Here is a 19,231-nt window from a genome sequence, read left to right as displayed (position 1 = left end):
TAGAATGAATTGTAATTGGCGCTTATATGGCGCGGGTGTGTTTGGTAGAGTGCATGGAGATGAGCTCAAAAGTTTCCTCCTCGACCCAAAAGTAGTTTGCACGGGGCCTCCTCAGCATGCACGAGCTCAACCCAAATACCCTCATAGCATGCATGAAGAGAGAACACTCAAGCAGTCGTTCGCTGGTCTGCATGCATAGCGAAGCAAGCGATAATGTGTTATAAAAAATGTTTAGAATTTCCGAAAGAAACATAAAATGTTCAGAATACCAAAAAATGTGCAAAGTTTCAAAATTTCTTCAAAATTTGATTATTTTCCCCAGATTTTCAAAATTTGTAAAATTTTCAAAAAAATGAAGGTTTTCAAAAAATGTTTAGATTTTCAAAAATGAATTAGAATTTCAAATTTTGATTGAATTTTCAAAATATGTTTGGATTTCCAGGAAAAATGATTTGCCATTTTTTTTAAATTTTGTTTAAGCTCTTAAAAAGATCAAGCTTTCAAAATTTGTGTAGATTTTTGTTCACTTATTTGAAAATTGGTTTAAATTTTTGTTCAATTATTTGAAAATACTGGTTGCTATAGTGCTGACCAACATGTCTAAAAAGATGCAAGCTGCTAAATAGAATATGTCTCAACACATACGCCGCTGTCAAACAATAGCAAATGCATGTACTCAACATGTCTACGCTCAACATGTTTCAGAGAAGAACCACTAGTAGAAAAAGAGGCTTCCATACGCCCCCATTAGTCCCCAAAATAATCGAACCGCGACCAAAGGGGTCTTTAGTCGCGGTTCGGGAGGAGACCCGCGACCAACTATCTGGGCCCAGCGCGCTCGGTCGACAGCTGGCGGACGGGAGGGGCTTTAGTCCCGGTTGGCCTGGCCAACCGGGACTAAAGGTCCTCAGGCTGGCCCGAAGGCCTTTAGTCGCGGTTGGCCAGACCAACCGGGACTAAAGGTTAGTCCTTTAGTCGCGGTTGGCCAGACCAACCGGTACTAAAGGGCCCATCAAACTCTACCCCCCCCCCCCGGACCGCCTTTTCAGTTTTAGAAAAACCAAAAGAAAATGATGGAAATGTCAAAAAAATAAAATAAAATAAGTTTCTCATGTGATATGTGGTCTAGTTGTTGGGAAAATTAACAAATATGAATTTCGACTTTATTTGCAAAATCTCTCTGGAATTTCTTAAAATGGGCATAACTTTTGCATACGAACTCGGATGAAAAAGTTTTTTATATAAAAAATCATCTACTCGAAAAGTTACATCCGAATTTAACCAGGGGAACTCTGTTAAACATTTTCAAAATCCTCAAAAACCTAACAGAAAAAAAGATATGGGGCTTTTAAGATCTGGAGAGGCAAAAAATTTCAAATTGTGGTCAAACTGTGGTCAAACAATGGTCAAACTAATTATTCTAGAATATTAGTGTTACTAAATAATTATTTTAGTTTTTTTTAAATTTTGGTCAAATCTGGTCAAACTGTGGTCAAACTGTGGTCAAACTGTGGTCAAACAATGGTCAAACTAATTATTCCAGAAATATTAGTGTTACTAAATAATTATTGTTTTTTAAAACAATAGTTTCAAACTCAAACAGTGAAATGTGTCACTTCATGCTCAAGCTAAATTCCTGAGGGTTAATAGAATTGACATCCTACTATTGTCAGGAAAACAACAAGTGCAGACTTGGAAACGAGGGAGAATAGAACACGGAAGTTAAGCGTGCTCAGGCTGGAGTAGTGAGAGGATGGGTGACCGTCCGGGAAGTTAGATGATTTGGAATGATGAGGGGTGATTAGAGATTAGAGGATAAATTGAGCAGTGATGAGGGATGGTGATTAGAGATTAGAGGTTAAAATAATTCAGAAATTTGAAAATAAAAAAAAATAAAAAAATTCGCAAAAAAACCAGGTTTAGGGGGGCTAAAACCCTAAACCTGCGGAGGAGGCCTTTAGTCCCGGTTAGCCACGAGAACCGGGACTAAAGGTCCTCCGCCCCGACGGACCCCTGGCACCCACGTGGACGGGCCTTTAGTCGCGGTTAGCCACGAGAACCGGGACTAAAGCCTTTAGTCGCGGTTCGTAAGAGGCGCGACTAAAGGGGGGGTCTTTAGTCGCGCATATTTAGTCCCGGTTGCACAGCCGGGACTAAAGGCCTTTGCGAACCGGGACTAAAGGCCCATTTTCTACCAGTGAACAACCATGCTAGGTTGGGAATGCTACCAAACACACCCGCGCCATATAGGGTTTGGGCTCTCTCATTGAACGGATATGCTAGTTCGGACAAACCAAGTGTCGTATAGGGTTTGAGGCTCGCCCGCTGGACAGATCTGCTCCCTCACTGCTATTCGGACAAACTAGTAGTGATTTTGGGGAAAAACTTACTCCCTGGTATTCTATAGATTAGAAAAACATATTTTTAAAAAATCATGGATTTGAGAAACAAATGTCCACGGATTTGAAGAAGTTCAAAATTTGATTAAGAAAATCCATGAATTTTAAAAAGTATGCAAATTTGAGAAAAATTGTCCAAATATTTGAAAATTGTTCATGAATTTGGAAAAAAATTCATGAATCTAAAAAAAGCTCACCTGTTTGCGAATTTGAAAAATATTCATGACATTTTTAGAAAAAAAATGTAAAATGTAAAATGACAAAGACGGAAAAAGAAAAAACGAACGGATAAAAAAGAAAAAAGAGAAAGGTGGAGAAGGACAGAAAGAAAATAAAGACGAAAAACCTGAACAAAACAAAACAAACCGTATAAAAAATGCAGAAAATAAAAAAGAAAAACCACACAGAAAACGTCTAGAAGCTTTCCCGTGCCAAACTTGCGCACCGACTTTGCTTAGAGGGAAATGCTTGCATCCGGCCACATAAAAACACATCGCGCGTCGACCACCTCCCATGGACGCCACGCGTCCCAGGGCCCTGCACACCGCCTCTCCTTTTTTCTCCTCCTTATACTGAGCCGCTATGAGCCTCTCTTTAGTTTCCTCGAGTGTGACGCCTTTCTCTCCTACCTCGCTCCCTTTATCTACTTCTGGATCTCACCCGTGGATGTCTATCTTCCTGTGAAGCAGGCTGCCCCTCAGGCACTCCCCCAAACGCTGTTGTTGAAGCCATCATGGGCCTTCCCAAGTTGCGTTAAAACACGGCGACCGTTGATGCATGCTAGGGTGACGACGATGATGCGGGCGTTGTGTTGTTGCAAAGGCTGCAAAGCCGGTTGATAATAATGGAGGCCGGGTCATATTTTTGAAGATTATGATTTAGGTCATATATTTTCAGAACTTTTTAAAATATTATTTTCTAAAAATCTTGCACTCTATCGGTCAAGTCGGCGGGGGCTCCTGTTCTACCAGTCCAGCAACACAAGCCCTTTGCTTGAAAAAATACTCATAAGCAACACACAAACTTCTAGATGGGAATGGGCTGACCTGGATCTGGCCTTGGACATGGCCCTGTGGTCCCATGATCAATAGGTAAGGCCATGGGTCGGCCCATTTCATCAAAATTGCGGCCTCGCAGATCCGTTGGGTACATGAGGCCGACCCAAAATATAGTGATTTCACTCTTACAGCTCTGTTTATACTTTCCAGTAAAATGACAGGATATAATCTTTTCACATATCTAATTCCGTCTACCCGCTAATTTTGTCTGATCCATTGACTCTGTTTATGTAAAGGAATAAAGTCTAAGCAAAAATGCCACACCTTGGGGCGACCTGCTCATTTTAGATACTAAATGATGCCCCGCGCGTTGATGCGGGAAATCTTGCGAAAACAAATGCATAAATAGTTGCTACAAAAACATCTACAACTAATGGAAGGAAAATGTAATCTGAAAACATACAAGGTGTATTAAAATTGAATTTCAGTTAAAATAATATCATTTCAAAGAAAATGTGAAGCGTCAACTACATAGATATGCTACAATCGCCCAACACATTATCAATACAAAATCTAGTGCAAAGTATAAATTGTGAATAATTAACATGCATGAATTTTTGATGTGGCACCATTGCATGCATAGTGTAATGCAAAAATGGGATTGATGACTTGACTTGCTTATGTGGCATGGTTGTATTGTAAGAAAAAATAGGTAGTGGGTTGTAATTATTTAGAAATAGAAGATATAGGGATCACGTACATGTGTGCACTAGGTGATTAGTGCTAGGTGATCACATGCATGGGTGCACTAGGTGATCACGTACATGTTCGCACGTCGTATGCCCAAAACGATTGAAGATTGCCTACCAAATATAAATGAGATCTGAACACGAATTAACAATTTACTTTGTACAGTATTTACTCCCTGTATCAGACCGGGTCGACCCGTCTGACCCATCGGGTTGCACGGTGCCCGCTATATTGACCCGCCTAAACCCTCCTAACCCTATGGTTAAACTTCGTGGCAGAGAGAGAGAGAGGCCAAAAGAGGTCGGCGAGGCGCCGTGTGAGTTCAAGCCCCAAACTCGCCGGCCCCTCTAAACTTCTAGAAGCTTTCCTGCGCCAAATAGGGTATTCCTTGGCGCATAGACTTTGCTTATAGGGAAATGTTTGTACTCGGCCACCTGAAAACACGTCGCGCGTCGACCGCAGAGGCCCCGCACACTGCTTCTCCTTTTTTCTTCTCTTCCTTATCCTCAGCGGCTATGAGTCACTAATTATTTTCCTCGAATGCACCACCTTTCGCTCCTACCTTGCTCCCTTTGTCTACTCCTGGATCTCAGTCGTGGATGTCTATCACCCCGTGAAGCAGGTTGCCCCTCACGCCCCTCCCCCAAATGCCATTGTCGAAGCCACCATGTGCCTTCCCAATTTGCGTCAAAACACGGCGACCGTTGTTGCATGCTAGGGCGATGACTATGATGCGAGTGTTGATAATAATGGAGACCGGGTCATATTTTTGAAAAAAATGTTTTAGGTCATATATTTTTTGATTTTGTTAAAAAATGTTTTTTAAAGAATCTTGCTTAAACAGGTCAAACTTATTACACTCTATCCCTCGAGTGGCCCGGGCTCCTATTCTAGCGGTCCAGCAACACGCACCCTTTGCCTAAAAAAAGCAGCACGCAAACCTTTCGAGCCGAGTCGCCAGCATCGTGAGTAATGAGACCCCATGAAATGGGGGTCCTATTCGCGGCCCAGGAACGCTCGCGAAAAAACCACACCTAAAATTTGCGCCATGGGGAATCGATCTCACACCACACAACCCTGTCGCTGCTTAGCTAAACCACTAGACCATCAAAATGCTAGTGAACAAAAGCAACGCGAATTGTGTTAGAACTAATGCGGCCACGCTATTTATTACTCAACCATTTACTATACCACTTAGATTTTTAAGTTATTTGAAAACAATTTGGAAAATGTCTATTTTTTTAATGAAAACAATTCGTTAAATTTCTAAAAAGGTTCATGAATTTCATAAAAGTTCATCGATTTTGAAAAAAGTTCATTGATTTTTTTTAAAAAATAGTGATGTCATGTGTTTGTTTCTCTGAAAAGGTGGGTTGGCCCTTAGGGCAAACAGTAGTGCCAGGTTCCATTGTGGAACGGTCGTTTGCCGGTGACCTTTGTCCACTGTAGTACGAGTGACTGGCGCATCACATCCAATCTCTCATGTCAATGAGTCAGTTAGAAAACAGCTCCAAATGAATCCGAAAAAATTTCATCGGATTTGAAAGTTCACCGATTTTGAAGAAAAGTTCATCGAAGTTAAAAAGAGTTCACCGATTTTGAAAAAAAGTTCATTCAATTTTAAAATGTTCATCGATTTTCAAAAAAAAGTTCATTGGATTTGAAAAAGATTCACCGCTTTTGAAGAAAAATTCATCGAATTTGAAAAAAGTTCACTGATTTTGAAAAATAAATCATCAATTTTGGAAAAGTTCATTCGATTTGAAAAAAAATATCAATTTTGAAAAAAATTCATCAAATTTGAAAAAAGTTCATTGTATTTGAAAAGAGAAGTTCATCGGTTTGGAAGAAAAGTTCATGAATTGAAAAACCATGCATTTTAGGAAAAAAATAAAAGAAAAAAGGAAAATAAGTAGAAAAAACAAGAAAAAGAATAAAACAATGTGACGAACAAGTAAATAGGGAAACGAAGAAAGCATCCACGAGGTCGCGACTTCGATCCCGTGCCCGACAACTTCTTTTGGAATTTATCGAAACAGAGGCGATGCAGGTTGCTAACAAAAACGTAATGGGCCGAGTCCAGTTAACGCGCTGCAGGCGCCGGCTTGCAGGATACACAGTTGTAACCGGCGCCTGCAGCGCCAAATAGGAGGCCCCGTGAAATCCCTCAAAAACAAAAAAAATCCCGTGACTCCTTCCTGAATGAAAAAGGAAAAGGCAGGTTCAGGGTCCCACCTGCAGGGTCAGAAACTTTGCCGTAGTCCTCGTCCATCCTCCACTATTATAATCGCGCGGACGAGACGACGACAGGCGTCGTACCATTCAGCCCGGTCTCCGATGCACCCCTCGCTTTTGACCATCCTAATCACGCCGTAAAGCGGTAAAATCCCCCACCTGATTCAAAACGGCGCCGCCTAAACCCCTCCTAACACCCCGTGGTTAAACTCCGTGGCCGAGAGAGGCCAAAAAGTGGTCGGCGACGCGCCGTGTCAGTTCAAGCCCCAAACTCGCCGCCCCCCTAAACCTCCCCTCCCCTCCCCTCACGAGGCGAGAGAGTGTGACGACGAGGCTCACCAGGAGCGGCAGCAGCGGAGTCAGAACCAGCAGGCGGCGCAGCCCCTGCAGCAGACGGCGGTCGAATCGCGGGGGAGAGGTCGCCGGCGTGAGGGAGGCCCGTCCCGGCGACGCCGCGCGGCCGTTTTCTCTCCGCGGTCCGGCCCGTCGATCTCGTTTCTCAGCCCCCGCTGCTCTCCACCGGCCGATCCCGCGAGCCCAGGCCGCAGATCGTTCCATTCCGCGAGGTATTTCCGGGCGGCCCCGCTGATCCGCTAGGGTTCTTCTAGCGACGCGCTCCTGTCCTGTTCCTGTTCCTGTCCCTGTCGGACCTTATACGCACCGGGCGATTCTCGTGCTGCTTGCAGGGGAGGCGAAAGGGAGCGCCGCCTTTGGACCAACCGGGGAAAGGCGAAGGGGGGAGTGGAGATTCTTCGGGTTTCGGCTTTAGGAGCTCCCGGCTCATGGATTTCTTCAAGCTCAAGAAGTTCGGCAAGGCCCGGAAGGGCTCCAGGCGTGAGAGAGAGGCCCTGGAGTGCGACGAGGAGGCCAACGGAGGGAATGTGGCTTCGGAGGGCGACGTCTTCGAGGAGAACCCTGAGGTGGCCGCAGGGGCTGGTGTGGCCAATGGGGGAGGGGCTGGTGTGGCCAACGGGGGAGAGGAGGTTGGGGAGGAAGAGGAGGACGAGGACGACGATTTCATCACCAACGAGGTGAAGCGGAGGCTCAAGGAGATGAGGAAGAACACCTTCATGGTGCTCATCCCGGAGGAGGAGAATGCTGAGGTGGAGGAGGATGAGGACGGGGAGGAGGAAGAGGAAGGGAGTAGCTCCAGGGAGTGGATGGAGTCCGACGTCGCCGAAGGGTTCCCGCTATGTGGCTTCGACTCGCTCTATGATAAGTACTCTCAGAGAATGGTGGCGTTTGATAAGATGATTACACAGATCTTTAAGGATTCAGGTGAAAAATATAGCCACATTGTAGTCTCTTGTATGGGTGCTTAGAGTTGTTGCGTGTTGACTTGAATGCCACATTGCCACGCAATGTGTTTTACTTTGTTGCTGCTATCTGACTGGCCATATTAGTTTCGAAGCAACATTTCAGTCTTCATTTGCTACATAACGACACTATTTTATCCACCTAGAAGTGCATACCATCGATTTTGTTTTTTGGTATATGATAGATTCTAAAAATCTGCATTGTGAAAAATATAGCACATTGTAGTCTTTTGTATGGTTGCTTATAGTTTTTGCATGTTGAGTTGAATGCCACACAATGCGTTTTACTTTGCTGCTATCTGGTCTGCCATATTAGTCTCAAAGCAACATTTCAGTTATCGCTCTATTTTTGAAACACAACTGCATTATTTAGCCCATCCAGAAGTGCGCACCATCGTTTTTTGGGGGTATATGATAGATGCCATAAATCTACATGGTGACTGAGCATCATATGAGCTGTAATGATCAGCCACAAATAGATTCTTGTGCTAACTGACGGTTATCATTTGGTATATTGTCATCTTCGACAGATCTATTGTTTGAGCAATTTCATATTTTTCACTTTTTGGTGCTAAGTGTGTGCCTCCATAAAACTTTTGTTGTCTTTGTCCACTCCAAAAATTTGTCGCGTACTCATAAATAACTCTTTCAAACGTCGCTAAAGCGCATACCGTTTCTTTTCTGCATGTGTTGCTGCTTATCAGATTGTTAGTTGGGACTTGAGGATGACCCCCCCCCCCCCCCCCTTTCTTGTGTAATACGCTTCTCTTATGTGTGTATAAAATCTTATGAAATTAGATGATTTGTTTACTACTCTCTAGAGTGCAGATAATCTATAAACCACACCTTTCAACTTTCAAATGGTTGATAACAAACTTCTCAGGGTTACTCAACATCTCAAAAAGGTGAACCACACCTTTCAACTTTCAAATGGTTGATAACAAACTTCTCAGGGTCACTCAACATCTCAACAAGGTCGCCTAAATCAGCATCCAAATTGGCATCTGCTATCTGCACTCTATGTGAAATAGCAGATAGAATTGACATCTTCTATCCTTAGAATCCCACACAATGTGTTCTATTTTGTTGCTGCTATCTGGCTGGCCACATTAGTCTTGAAGCACCATGTCAGTTATCGCTCTTCATTTTTTACATAACTACATTAATTAGCCCATCCAGAAGTGCGCACCATCTATTTTTTGTTGGTTTATCATAGATTCTGAAAATCTACATGGTGACTGAGCATCTTACGAGCTTTGATGGTCAACCATATATAGATTCTTATGCTAGCCGACGGTTATCATTTGGTATGACTGTAGTTGTCATCTCCGACAGTTCTATTGTTTGAGCAATTTCATGATTTTCATCTTTTGGTGCCGAGTGTAGGTTGCCTCCATAAAACTTCTGTTGTCTTTCTCCTTGTACTTAAAAAAACATGTCGTGTACTCATAACTCTTTGGAATGTCACTAAAGCGTGTACTATTTCTTATCTGCATGTGTTGCTGCTATGTGATTGCTATTTGGGACTTGAGGGTTGCACCTCCTCTTTCTTGTGTAATATGCTTCTCTTATGTGCGTGTGAAATCTTATCAAATAAGACAATTTGTTTGCTATTCTGTAAGTGCAGATAATCCACAAACCGTTCCTTTCAACTTTCTAATGGTTGATAAACAAATTTCCCAGGGTCATTCAACATCTCAAAAAAGTCGCCTAGATCAGCATCAAAATTGGCATCAACCTTGCGCAGTCTATCATTCAAAAGGAGGGATGAGCTTCAGGAGGACTGTGAGAATCTTCAGCAGCAGCAGAGCGAGGATGACCCTTACCAAATACTCGAGACTGCTTATGTTGCACAGGTTTCTTTAAGCTGGGAGGCTATTCATTGTACTTACATGCACCTGAGTCTGATACTGGCAGCACAGCCGGAGAACCCCACCACCTATAGCTGTGCTGCTCAAGCATTTCAGCAGTTCCAGGTTCTGTTGCAGAGATTTGTTGAGAATGAACCATTTGAGCAAGGTTCACGTTTTGAGATATATGCACGTTCTCGGAGCTCCTTGTCGAAATTGCTTCAGGTTCCCACTTTTCAAGGTATGACACTTGGATTATAGTTATTGCATTTTTTAACACAAATGTGTCCTATCATTTGACAATGAAATTCACTACTGATGCTAGTGCAATCAACTCTTGAGTCCTTGTGGCAACTTATTTGATTTGTTATTTAATCTATTTGCATTGCCACATTGCAACTTGTTGTGATAGCTGTCATTTTTTGCTTGGTCAAGAATCAGCGTCTTATTCTGAGTTCTGATGGATCACACAGTGACAACCAACACACCACACTTAGCCTTCTGAGTTCTGATATATGTAGCGGGCAGTGACAGGCTCTAACAGTCATAAATACACATCATGATCGACTGTGTGCATTACATAATTGTTTGCCATTGGAGTACATCACAAGACATAAGTACATTGCAGATTTAGAAGTACTACTGCCTAGTTTTACTTGACACAAGGCCTAAACCGTCCATGAGGCAGGGGCCGTGTGACGAAACTAGACGACTGGGATCTGGATCGGGGGTGGGTATGATTGAGGATTCCTTATTGCAGGGGTGGATGTCGCCATAGATACGTCCAAAACCATCGGGATTTGGACTTATAGGGTTTGTACAGCACACGGAACTTCCATTATGGGACAACACTAATATCCTTCGAGCCTTCCTTTTCTCAGCCGTCGCTCCAAGATCTAACGCTCCAGGGGCGATCAAAACTAGCTTCCACTTAAATGCCAAAGTTGACAATCTATAATTTCTAATCTCTGCCCACAATCTCGATTTGATGGCTCTAGTTGCGCCACGTTACCCTCTCCCCTCGTTGCACTTTGTTAGCTCAGTTTGTTTTGTCTCTTTCAAATCTACTTGTAAGGTCCCCCGCCTACCAGCTTTGCAGACTCACCCAATCTCCATACTGGGTCCAGCTTGTTTCATGCTGACTTTGTGCACGTTTTGGAGCCACCACGGTCCATGTGAATCTCATAAGGCCATCGATGGGACTCCTGTGAGCTCTGGACTGAGAAAAGAGTGAGGTCGTTCATTTCACTTTCACCAAGGAGTTTGATAGCTACCCTGAGGGCGTGGAAATGAATAGCATCGAAGATACTATATATAGTATGTTGTGACATCCTGACAATTTTACTTGTTTGCTGTATTGGTTTTTATTTTGTCATGTACCTGAAAGATGAACTATGTTTTTACCGATACATCTTATATCAAATTGTTTTTTTCTTAGTGATCTAAATGATCTTATATTTCTTTACAAAGGGAGTACATTAGTAAGTACATTCTATCTGATTATGTAGACTGGTATTCCCCTTTCGTACATGAACGTGGTACTAAGATGTAATAGAAAGATGTATTTTGAAAATACCGGTAGTGAATGCACAATGGTTTGTGGATACATTGGGTATGGGTAAGTAAACTAAGACGGAGAACAACTCAGATGTCCAATATGATCTAACACTGTTCTGATGTGCATTTGTTGGTATAGTCGGTACTAGAGTAACAGCTTGGATGTTTCAGTGAATAGGTCATATCTTAAATGTCACTTACGGTGAAAGCATGCCTAATAGTTTCGGATTCAAATGCCACTTATTTTCAAATAAGAAGGTGCATATGGCATTGTTTTTAAGGCATCCCGCTTTGGACATAGGCAGCACCTTAGAATTTTAACCACCTTAGGCGCTTAGGCATCAAGGCGGTGAGTGCTTGCCTTGGGACACCTTACCACCATAAGAACATTGGTATATGGTTATAATTGTTTCCTAGCACTTCCTCTAGCCCAAATGGATGCAGTTTCGGGTTTCGTTCAGTCAAAATTTGGCTCCCAATATCTGTTCAACTGTTTAGTTTGGATACATGAATAACATACACCGTCATTTGGTATTGTTTGCGACAGGCGTAAATTCGGTCTTGAGAAGTAACTCTAAAATTTTGCTTGTTATAAATATAGTACAGTGTAATTTACTGGTCACTCTGGGAGCCATGTTGATATCCAGGAAGTTGTATCTGAAAAAATGGCGTGATAAAGCTCATGCTTGTACGAGACAATGTTGATAGTGAGATAATTCTCATATTGTTGTGAGGCTGCATGATTCCTACTGTTGATAATTGCTATGTGTATGCTGTTCTATACATGGAAATATGTCCCCCCATAAGTACAAGCTAATTTGCAACAACTTCAGTTATTCTTACTTCCCCTACAGTCTTGATTATGGTGGAAATTGTTAAGCTTTACTATGTTGTAGGGGAATGGTTGGTAGATCTCAGACATCTTGTTTATGCTTATACACACATGGATTATTTTTGTCATATCAAATGAGATCATACTGGGTCCCTTTGCAGGTTATTTTGAGTGTGGTTCTCTTTGGCTAGTACTAGGTGAATAGGACAGTAAGTAGATTATCATTGAATGGCGTACACATAATGCACATGCTACAAGCCAATTAAATCTTCTGTACACTGTGGCACCATTAATGGTTGATAATGTATGGTTGGTGAATCTGGGTTTTTTTTCTGTTTCGCATTCATCTGTGGCCAGTCAGTTTTGTAACATCATTCAATAACTTGGAAGATGGCAACACTTGAACCCTAAGAGCCACATGTTGCCTACTTTTAAGATCCATACATATGCCTAGCGTATGACTAGGTGGCCAACAAGTTTAGGAGCTGTACCTGCAAATTTAAGATTTGTCAGTTGCCATGCCCATGAACTTCCTCATTGATTGCATATAAATTCCAAGAATTTTGTCAGTCTGGACTGGCCGCAGGACTTGGTTAAAAGTTCTATTAACTAGATGCTGCAGCTAATGTGTTAGTTGAAACAAAGTATTTTACTTCCATATAATGCTTTTGCTAAATGAGCGATGGATTCTTACTGATGTGATGTGCTTATGTGTAACGTAACATAGCAAAATCCTTTGATCTGATTTTAATTTCATCATCCAGTAAGGCAAGTCCTGAGTGCAATACTCTTAATGTTTCTATTTTTGCTGCATCGTAGTTTCATTTCCTTGATATGGAGAAGTAAGCTTTTGTCTGTTATGTTGTGCTTATATTTTAGAGCTATTTTTTCTATCTTTGCATCCTGACTGTCACAGAGTACCCTTCTACCACTGCTTGTCTAACATACTTTTGGCATCTTTTTGTATACTTGCTGCTATACACATTTTGATATGTCATATAGCTTTTTGTTCCTTTTTTGTCTATTCAGTTGCAGACGGGAAAGATAATGCTGAAGACCAAACGGAACCAATCTTGGCACCTGACCTCATGAAATTATTAGAGGAGTGTATCTTAACTTTTCGTGTTTTCCTGAAGAAGGACAAGAAAAAGAGCAGTGTCCTCATGGGCGTTCATGGCCATACTGGAAGTTCGATTCAGCAAGTTCAATCCTCTCTGGATAAGGTTAGACTTAATAACTCCCGTCAAAAATCAGTTCTGTTTGTCACCGGGTATTTTTCCAGTTCCTTGTTGCTACCTTCCATTGCATTGCATTGGTTAAATTAAATATGATCTCTTTGTTCAATGATGATAATACTATTGAAATCCACCTATTAGTAGAATGCATTTTTCCTAACGCACCTGTGACGTTCATTGAATATGGAACGAACTTTTGAAGCATATTTTTATGGATATGGTAGTTGCCCTCAACACATGTGCGGTTGCAGCGATCCTATGATACTATTTGCATTGCTAATGCATATATCTCCAAACCCGCAGAAGGAGATGAAGGTGAAAGAGCTGTTCAAGAAGAAGAAGGGATGGAAGAGCAAGACCTGGCCGACCACAATGGAGGAAGTCCAGCTGCTGTTTGCCCTGACAGACATCAAAGTGGTGTCGAGGGTCCTGAGAATGGCAAAACTGAGCAAGGAGCAGCTACTGTGGTGCGAGGAGAAGATGAGCAAGCTGGACCTCTCCGACAACAAGCTGCGGCGGGATGGATGCCCTATCCTCTTCCCCTGCTGACGCATTCTCTTTGGCATATGCTAGTTAGTGTTCGTTTGGCCCCTCTGCAGAGCAAGCGAGCATAGCTGCTTCCTGAGCTGATATATGTACATCTTAGGCTGGAATGTTTATACTAAAGCCAAGTGTAGTACTCCCGAGCATAGTTGTGTTGCTCTGCATTAGTTTGGGGTTTTTATGCAGCATGGCAACAGCCTATGGAAACCAGCTGGTAAATTCAGAAATAAACATCTGGTAAATTCCGGACACCGTTGCAAGCTGTGAATGGAAAAAAAAATTCAGCTGGACATGCAGGTATTGGCACATGAAGAAGGCTTGTCTCATGTTGGGGCTTGGGACCAGAGCCGTGCTGGACCCCCGCAAGCCAGTTTCTCAGCTGAATGGTGGGCCTCCTTTGCAAGCGAAGCTAAAATGTGCCGCGCATCATCACAACCAGAACCAGCATCAGCCAAAGCTCATGAACGCAGCAAATGGCTACCACCAAATTCCTGCTGCCACGGCCTTCAATGGTGGGGGTCATCAATGCGGCTGTGTGTGTGTGCCTGCACTGCATGCATGCAGTGTAAGCAAACTGATCCTTCACTGTGCCCTGCGATTCATGTGCCATAAAACTTCACTGTGCAGATTCACATCTCTCTCTCTCCCTCCATGGACCACTTTGACATTGACACTATCACACTAGCATTACTCTTTACCTGCCGATCTCATATGGAAACTTTGTTGAGACTTTCCTTGAGAGCCGCATCTGACGGCGATGGCATCTTCCAACTGTAACCTTAATGGAATTCCTCGGTGTAATGCAGGGCTTGCCAACTGGATGGAGCAGGTCATCTGATGAAGGCAGGAGTAGCTATTCTTCAGTGCTGAGTGCTGACTGACAGAAAGAGCAGAGACACTTTACTAGTTCGATCCTTTCTTATACTAGTTGCTCTACAGTTTTCACAGCAAACACGGTTTCTATTTTTTCTCAGAGAGAAGAAATGCAGGTGGTTTGATTTCATAAAACGGCCGTTCTGGTAGGTAACATGGATGAGAAAAAAGAGTAAACCAAATACAGGACATGGACTGGAGAAGTACAGATGAACTCATTTGGATCTTAGCTCTTGTAGCCATGCCGTGAGCAGCCGTACTTGAAGCCTTGGACTTCCTGGCATTACTGGCAGTGAGTGACTTGTGCGTGCACCAATCAGTCCAGCTTGCAGTCCAACTAGGCCAGTACTACACATACAGTGTGCAACAGTACACGCAGTATAACATGAGCAGCAGATCTACTCGCCGGAGGCACAGTGCCATCATAAACCCGTGCAGGTGCGAGGCCCTGGTTTTACTGATGGGAGGAGTAGAAAATAGTTTACTGTCAGCTTTTCTCTTCTGCAGGGTTTTCTTGATCATTTGCACCAGCCCCAGCCCATCTTACAAAAATTGCATGCCCAGTACAACTACACTGGTAAATCGCATTTTCAACGCAAAAGGCGCTGTTAGAGAAAAAAGCGAGCCCGATCCAATGGATGACAAATTGACCGGCAGGCCGAGGCTACAGCACGGACGCATGTGTGTTGATTGGACACTGCACTGCTGGGTGGAGTTTAGTAGTAGGAGTAGTACTGGTTGCTCTCGCAATCGCAGATAATTCGAGTCTTTCTTTTCCTCTTTTTATATTTCACTGTGATGGATGGTCCACATGGTATTGATGGAAAGAGCAAGTTAAGATTCTTGCTGTGTCCTCAGGGCTGGGCATTTGATTAAGGGTAAGTTCTGACCTGTGCTGTGGATCTAGCGGCAGTAAATCAATTAATTAACTAGCAGGGAGGACACATTTGGCCATGTTTCTGGCAATCATGTCTTCTTGTTCTGATGATCCACGAGACTTTGGGGAAAGCGTGCGGTGGCTTGTTGTGCTTGTCATTTCTCAGGTTCTACTCTAAGCTGACTGCAATGCTGACCGGCTGGAGTGATCTAGCCAAGTGCTGGTGTGAGATGAAGAACTGTTACATTCCCTTGTTTGTTCTCTTTTCTTTTCAAGCAAGAGATGGGCACAAACAAATTAAAATAAAAAGCTCTTACTATGCCAGGCAAAGACCTTATTTGTCTGGTTTAGCATGCACATTTTGTGGCATTTCCATGTATAGTGTCTCTTCAATTAATAACCACCTAAAAATTCCAGCTTCAGAGTTATTAGACGGGCAATTCTGAAAGACTATATTTGTTTTGTTTTTTGCATTCTCAATTTGCGCTTGGATAATCTATATATCACTATCCGAAGACGCATAACCATTCATCTGCATGCACAGTTCCGTAATGATCATGGGAGATAGTAATAACTGATCGAAAAGGCCGTCTTTCAGTGAGAAAACCGGGTGAAAAGGGGGGCCATCTTTCAGCCAGCAGCATTCCTATCTTGCCAAGTTTCCTTTTGGGAAAAAGATTATAGTAAAAGACAAATAAGGATCACAGCTCGTTTGTCGACCTATGGGCAGGGGCAGGGGTTTTGGACGAACGGGCAGGCACCAATCTAAAAGCATACTAGGGCAAGATAAAGGCTCGGAAGGAGCAAGGACATGCGGAGGAATCTTTCACCTCTTTTGCTTTTCTTGGTTGCTCTTCTGAGACAGGCATGCAGATGCATGCTAACAAACCGTGCTTTATCTTTTTTGAAAATTCCCATGCACGCTCTTCTCCATCCGCGTCCATACGATGGAAGAGACTTTCCGAGCCGCTTTGGGGGTGAAAAAAGAGAGGAAATATTCTTCTTTGGCAGAAGAAATACCATGTGTCGTGTCATGTCGCAAGTGTCCCGGCTGAGAAAACAAGCTTCGTTTTTAACCATGAGTGCACGTACGGAACCTTCTTGTCGTCGTCGCCGTCGCCGGGTTCGGCCTGCACCTGGTAGGCTGATACCGTGTTCGTGGATAGGACGGCGCGGCGTCCATGCCAGGATATTCTTTTCTTACTTTCTGTGTTTTTTTTCTGTGTTACAAACTACTCCTAGATAGACAGATGCACTGGGGGAGATAAGAGAAGAGAAGCTTGTAGGAGTAGTAGATGGGAGAAGAAGGAACACATGGACGGTGAGATTATTATTCCTTTATTATGCTACAAAAAAAAAGAACTAGTGCAAGCCACACCACTTAGTGCATGCGCATAAACGAACCTTCATCTGAAATTGAGTAAGCCACAAAAGAAAGATGGGCATCTATTCTATTCTCTTGGGTCGGCCTTGCTTTTCCTCCATAATTTTTTTTCCAAGGCCAAAATTGCGTGTGGGGTTCACACCTTACGCATGCATATGCATGCATGGCTGCCAGGTGGCACATGCAGTGCTACTACATTAATTACTTATTTTCTTTCCCTGGTCAGAGTAATCCATTCACGTATAGGAGAGGAAGATGATCAGGCCGGTTTCTTTCGGTTTGCATTTGGAAGTGTTTGTTAGAGCCTTCGAGCGTCTACAGCTGCAAACCCGCCTTATACTTCCGCGAAGGCCGTCCGGTTATTGACAGACTCCTTAAATGGGCATCAATCGTCCGGGCTGACCGGCACCCCTTATATCTAACCCAAATATTGGACAGATATGGGGCGTCCGCACACACTCGCTACGTCGGACCCGACAGTCTGACTCCACCGCAAATTGCATCAAATCCATCAAAAATTTCTCCTCCTCCCACCGCCCTCCAACCTTTCTTGCGCCCGGAGCCTCGTCGTCCTTCTCCCTTGCTCCCAATCCTCACCACCGGTCCCGGTCCACCGCCGGAGATGTCGTCCAGCCCGACCCAGACCGCCGCGATGGAGACACGGTCCGCCTCGTCCGCCGGCGATGTCCCTTCGTCGGCTGCGACCTGCAAGGCGGAGAAGGTCGTCCGAAAGTTGCGGCGACGCCGGAACGAGAGAGGGAGGCGGCGGCGACGGCGCAGGGAGGTTTGGACATGGTGGATCAGTTGTCTCCTCCGACGCGCCCGGATCACCGACCCCTTCCATCCGAGCGTCGACGCAGATTACGCCGTCCGACACTGTTGAGACAAAGGAGGATTCGTCGGCCGGCTGGGCCATTTCGGAGAGCTTTCCGCCCACGCAGATGCCGTCGGTCGACGTATGTGACTTGCCGCAGCTCGTTCGGGCGTGGATGAGCACGGGCATCGGTTGGTTTCATTCTCCCATCGAGAGGTTATGATACTAGCAAGAGTCCTATTCTTCTCCTCTCGATCCTACCTTGGGGGGGTGAACAAAAAAGTTTGGGTAGAGCCGGATCTAAGTGTTGGCTAGGTGCAACCAATCAATTGGGTTGGACGATGTTGTCGTGTCGAATGAAAAAGCCACCGTGCCAAAGGATAACCGCCAAGTTATGGGAAACAAGTGGGAGAAGGGAAGTGCCTCCCGTGACGCCGCGGCTATAGAAATGTCGTCCACATGGACGGGCATTTTTTTGGTGAGGGAGAACAAGAAGGAGGAGAGGTACAAGCTCATGTTGGATGCGCAAAAAGAAAGTATGGAGTGGGATCGGAAGAGGGCGGAGAAGAAACTCAAAATTGAGAGGAAGAAGATCGAGTTGGAGAAGCAAGAAGCAACGATCAAATGGGAACTCGAGAAGGCCAAGACATTTGGCAACATAGAGCTTGAAAAGGAGATGTTGCTGTTAGAGTAGTCATTATGGTATACGACTTCTAGTCCAAGTCAGTTTTGTACCCCTACCCCAAGTCGGTTTGTACCCTCTTATATACTCTTGTATGCCGCACCAAATCATCAATAAGCAACAGTTTTATTCAGCTTTCATGGTATCAGATACCGGTCCCAGGGTTTAGGGTATGGCTCCGCCAACGCCGCCGCCCGGCTAGTTCGAGCGCCGGGCCGCACTCATCGCCAAGGCTGCCAACGCCGCGGCCGCTTCTCTCTCGGCCCTCACCATAGCTCCACAAAACTACCCTGCACCCATCCTCGCCGCACCAATATCTCTTGCTGACACAATCTCCGACGTCAGCCCCTACATCCCCATAGTTCTTGATCTCGCCGCCCACAACTACTATCATTGGAGACATCTCTTCGATCTCCACCTCAGCCGCTGCAACCTGCGCTCGCATGTCGCCGCCAACTGTCTTCCCTGCCCCGACGATCCGCAATGGTTGAAAGACGATCTCGCGATCGTCCAGTGGTTCTACACCCGCATCACCACCGAGATCTTCAACATGCTCGATCACGATGGCGCCACCGCTGCCAACATCTGGCACTCCCTCCGTCAGCTCTTCCAAAGCAACACCGACGCTCGGAAAAACGCTCTCCACACCGAGCTTCGCAATATGGTGCAAGGAGACACCCCGGTAAACCTGTTCTGCCAGCGCGTTAAGACCATTGGTGATGAGCTCCGCGAACTCGGCGATACAGTTAGCGACTCACAGCTAATCAATATCGTCGTCGTCGGCCTCAGCGAAGACTTTGACAAGCAAGCCTCGTTCATACCGATGATACGGCCCCCTCCTACCTTCGCTGAAGTTCGTTCCTTGCTACAACTCGCGGCGGAAACA

General features: G+C 44.4%; 1 protein-coding gene and 1 long non-coding RNA gene across 2 annotated transcripts in view; one reads left to right on the top strand and one right to left on the bottom strand.

The window, feature by feature from the left end:
* Positions 1 to 6,551: 6,551 nt before the first annotated feature.
* LOC123168085 (uncharacterized) lies at positions 6,552 to 13,964 on the top strand. Its single transcript, XM_044585949.1, has 5 exons — positions 6,552 to 6,948; positions 7,069 to 7,660; positions 9,382 to 9,789; positions 12,967 to 13,160; positions 13,476 to 13,964. Exons 2-5 carry the CDS (start codon positions 7,165 to 7,167, stop codon positions 13,719 to 13,721), a joined length of 1,344 nt encoding a protein of 447 aa, XP_044441884.1. The 5' UTR covers positions 6,552 to 6,948; positions 7,069 to 7,164; the 3' UTR covers positions 13,722 to 13,964.
* LOC123168086 (uncharacterized) overlaps positions 12,146 to 19,231 on the bottom strand; it is a 22,843-nt gene continuing 15,757 nt past the window's right edge. Inside the window, exon 3 of the long non-coding RNA XR_006484205.1 lies at positions 12,146 to 12,428. This is a non-coding gene — a long non-coding RNA (uncharacterized lncRNA). The remainder of the gene's footprint in view (positions 12,429 to 19,231) is intronic.

Source organism: Triticum aestivum, chromosome 7D (genome assembly GCF_018294505.1).
Source record: "Triticum aestivum cultivar Chinese Spring chromosome 7D, IWGSC CS RefSeq v2.1, whole genome shotgun sequence".
Lineage (NCBI taxonomy): Eukaryota > Viridiplantae > Streptophyta > Magnoliopsida > Poales > Poaceae > Triticum > Triticum aestivum.
Note: the sequence above shows the minus strand (reverse complement) of the source record. Positions and strands in the feature narration are given on the sequence as shown.

Coding starts and splice junctions, on each gene's coding strand:
- LOC123168085 (XM_044585949.1), top strand. CDS start 7,165: ATGGATTTCTTCAAGCTCAAGAAGTTCGGCAAGGCCCGGAAGGGCTCC. Junction 7,661..9,381: donor ACAGATCTTTAAGGATTCAG/GTGAAAAATATA, acceptor CAAATTTCCCAG/GGTCATTCAACATCTCAAAA. Junction 13,161..13,475: donor TTCAATCCTCTCTGGATAAG/GTTAGACTTAAT, acceptor CCAAACCCGCAG/AAGGAGATGAAGGTGAAAGA.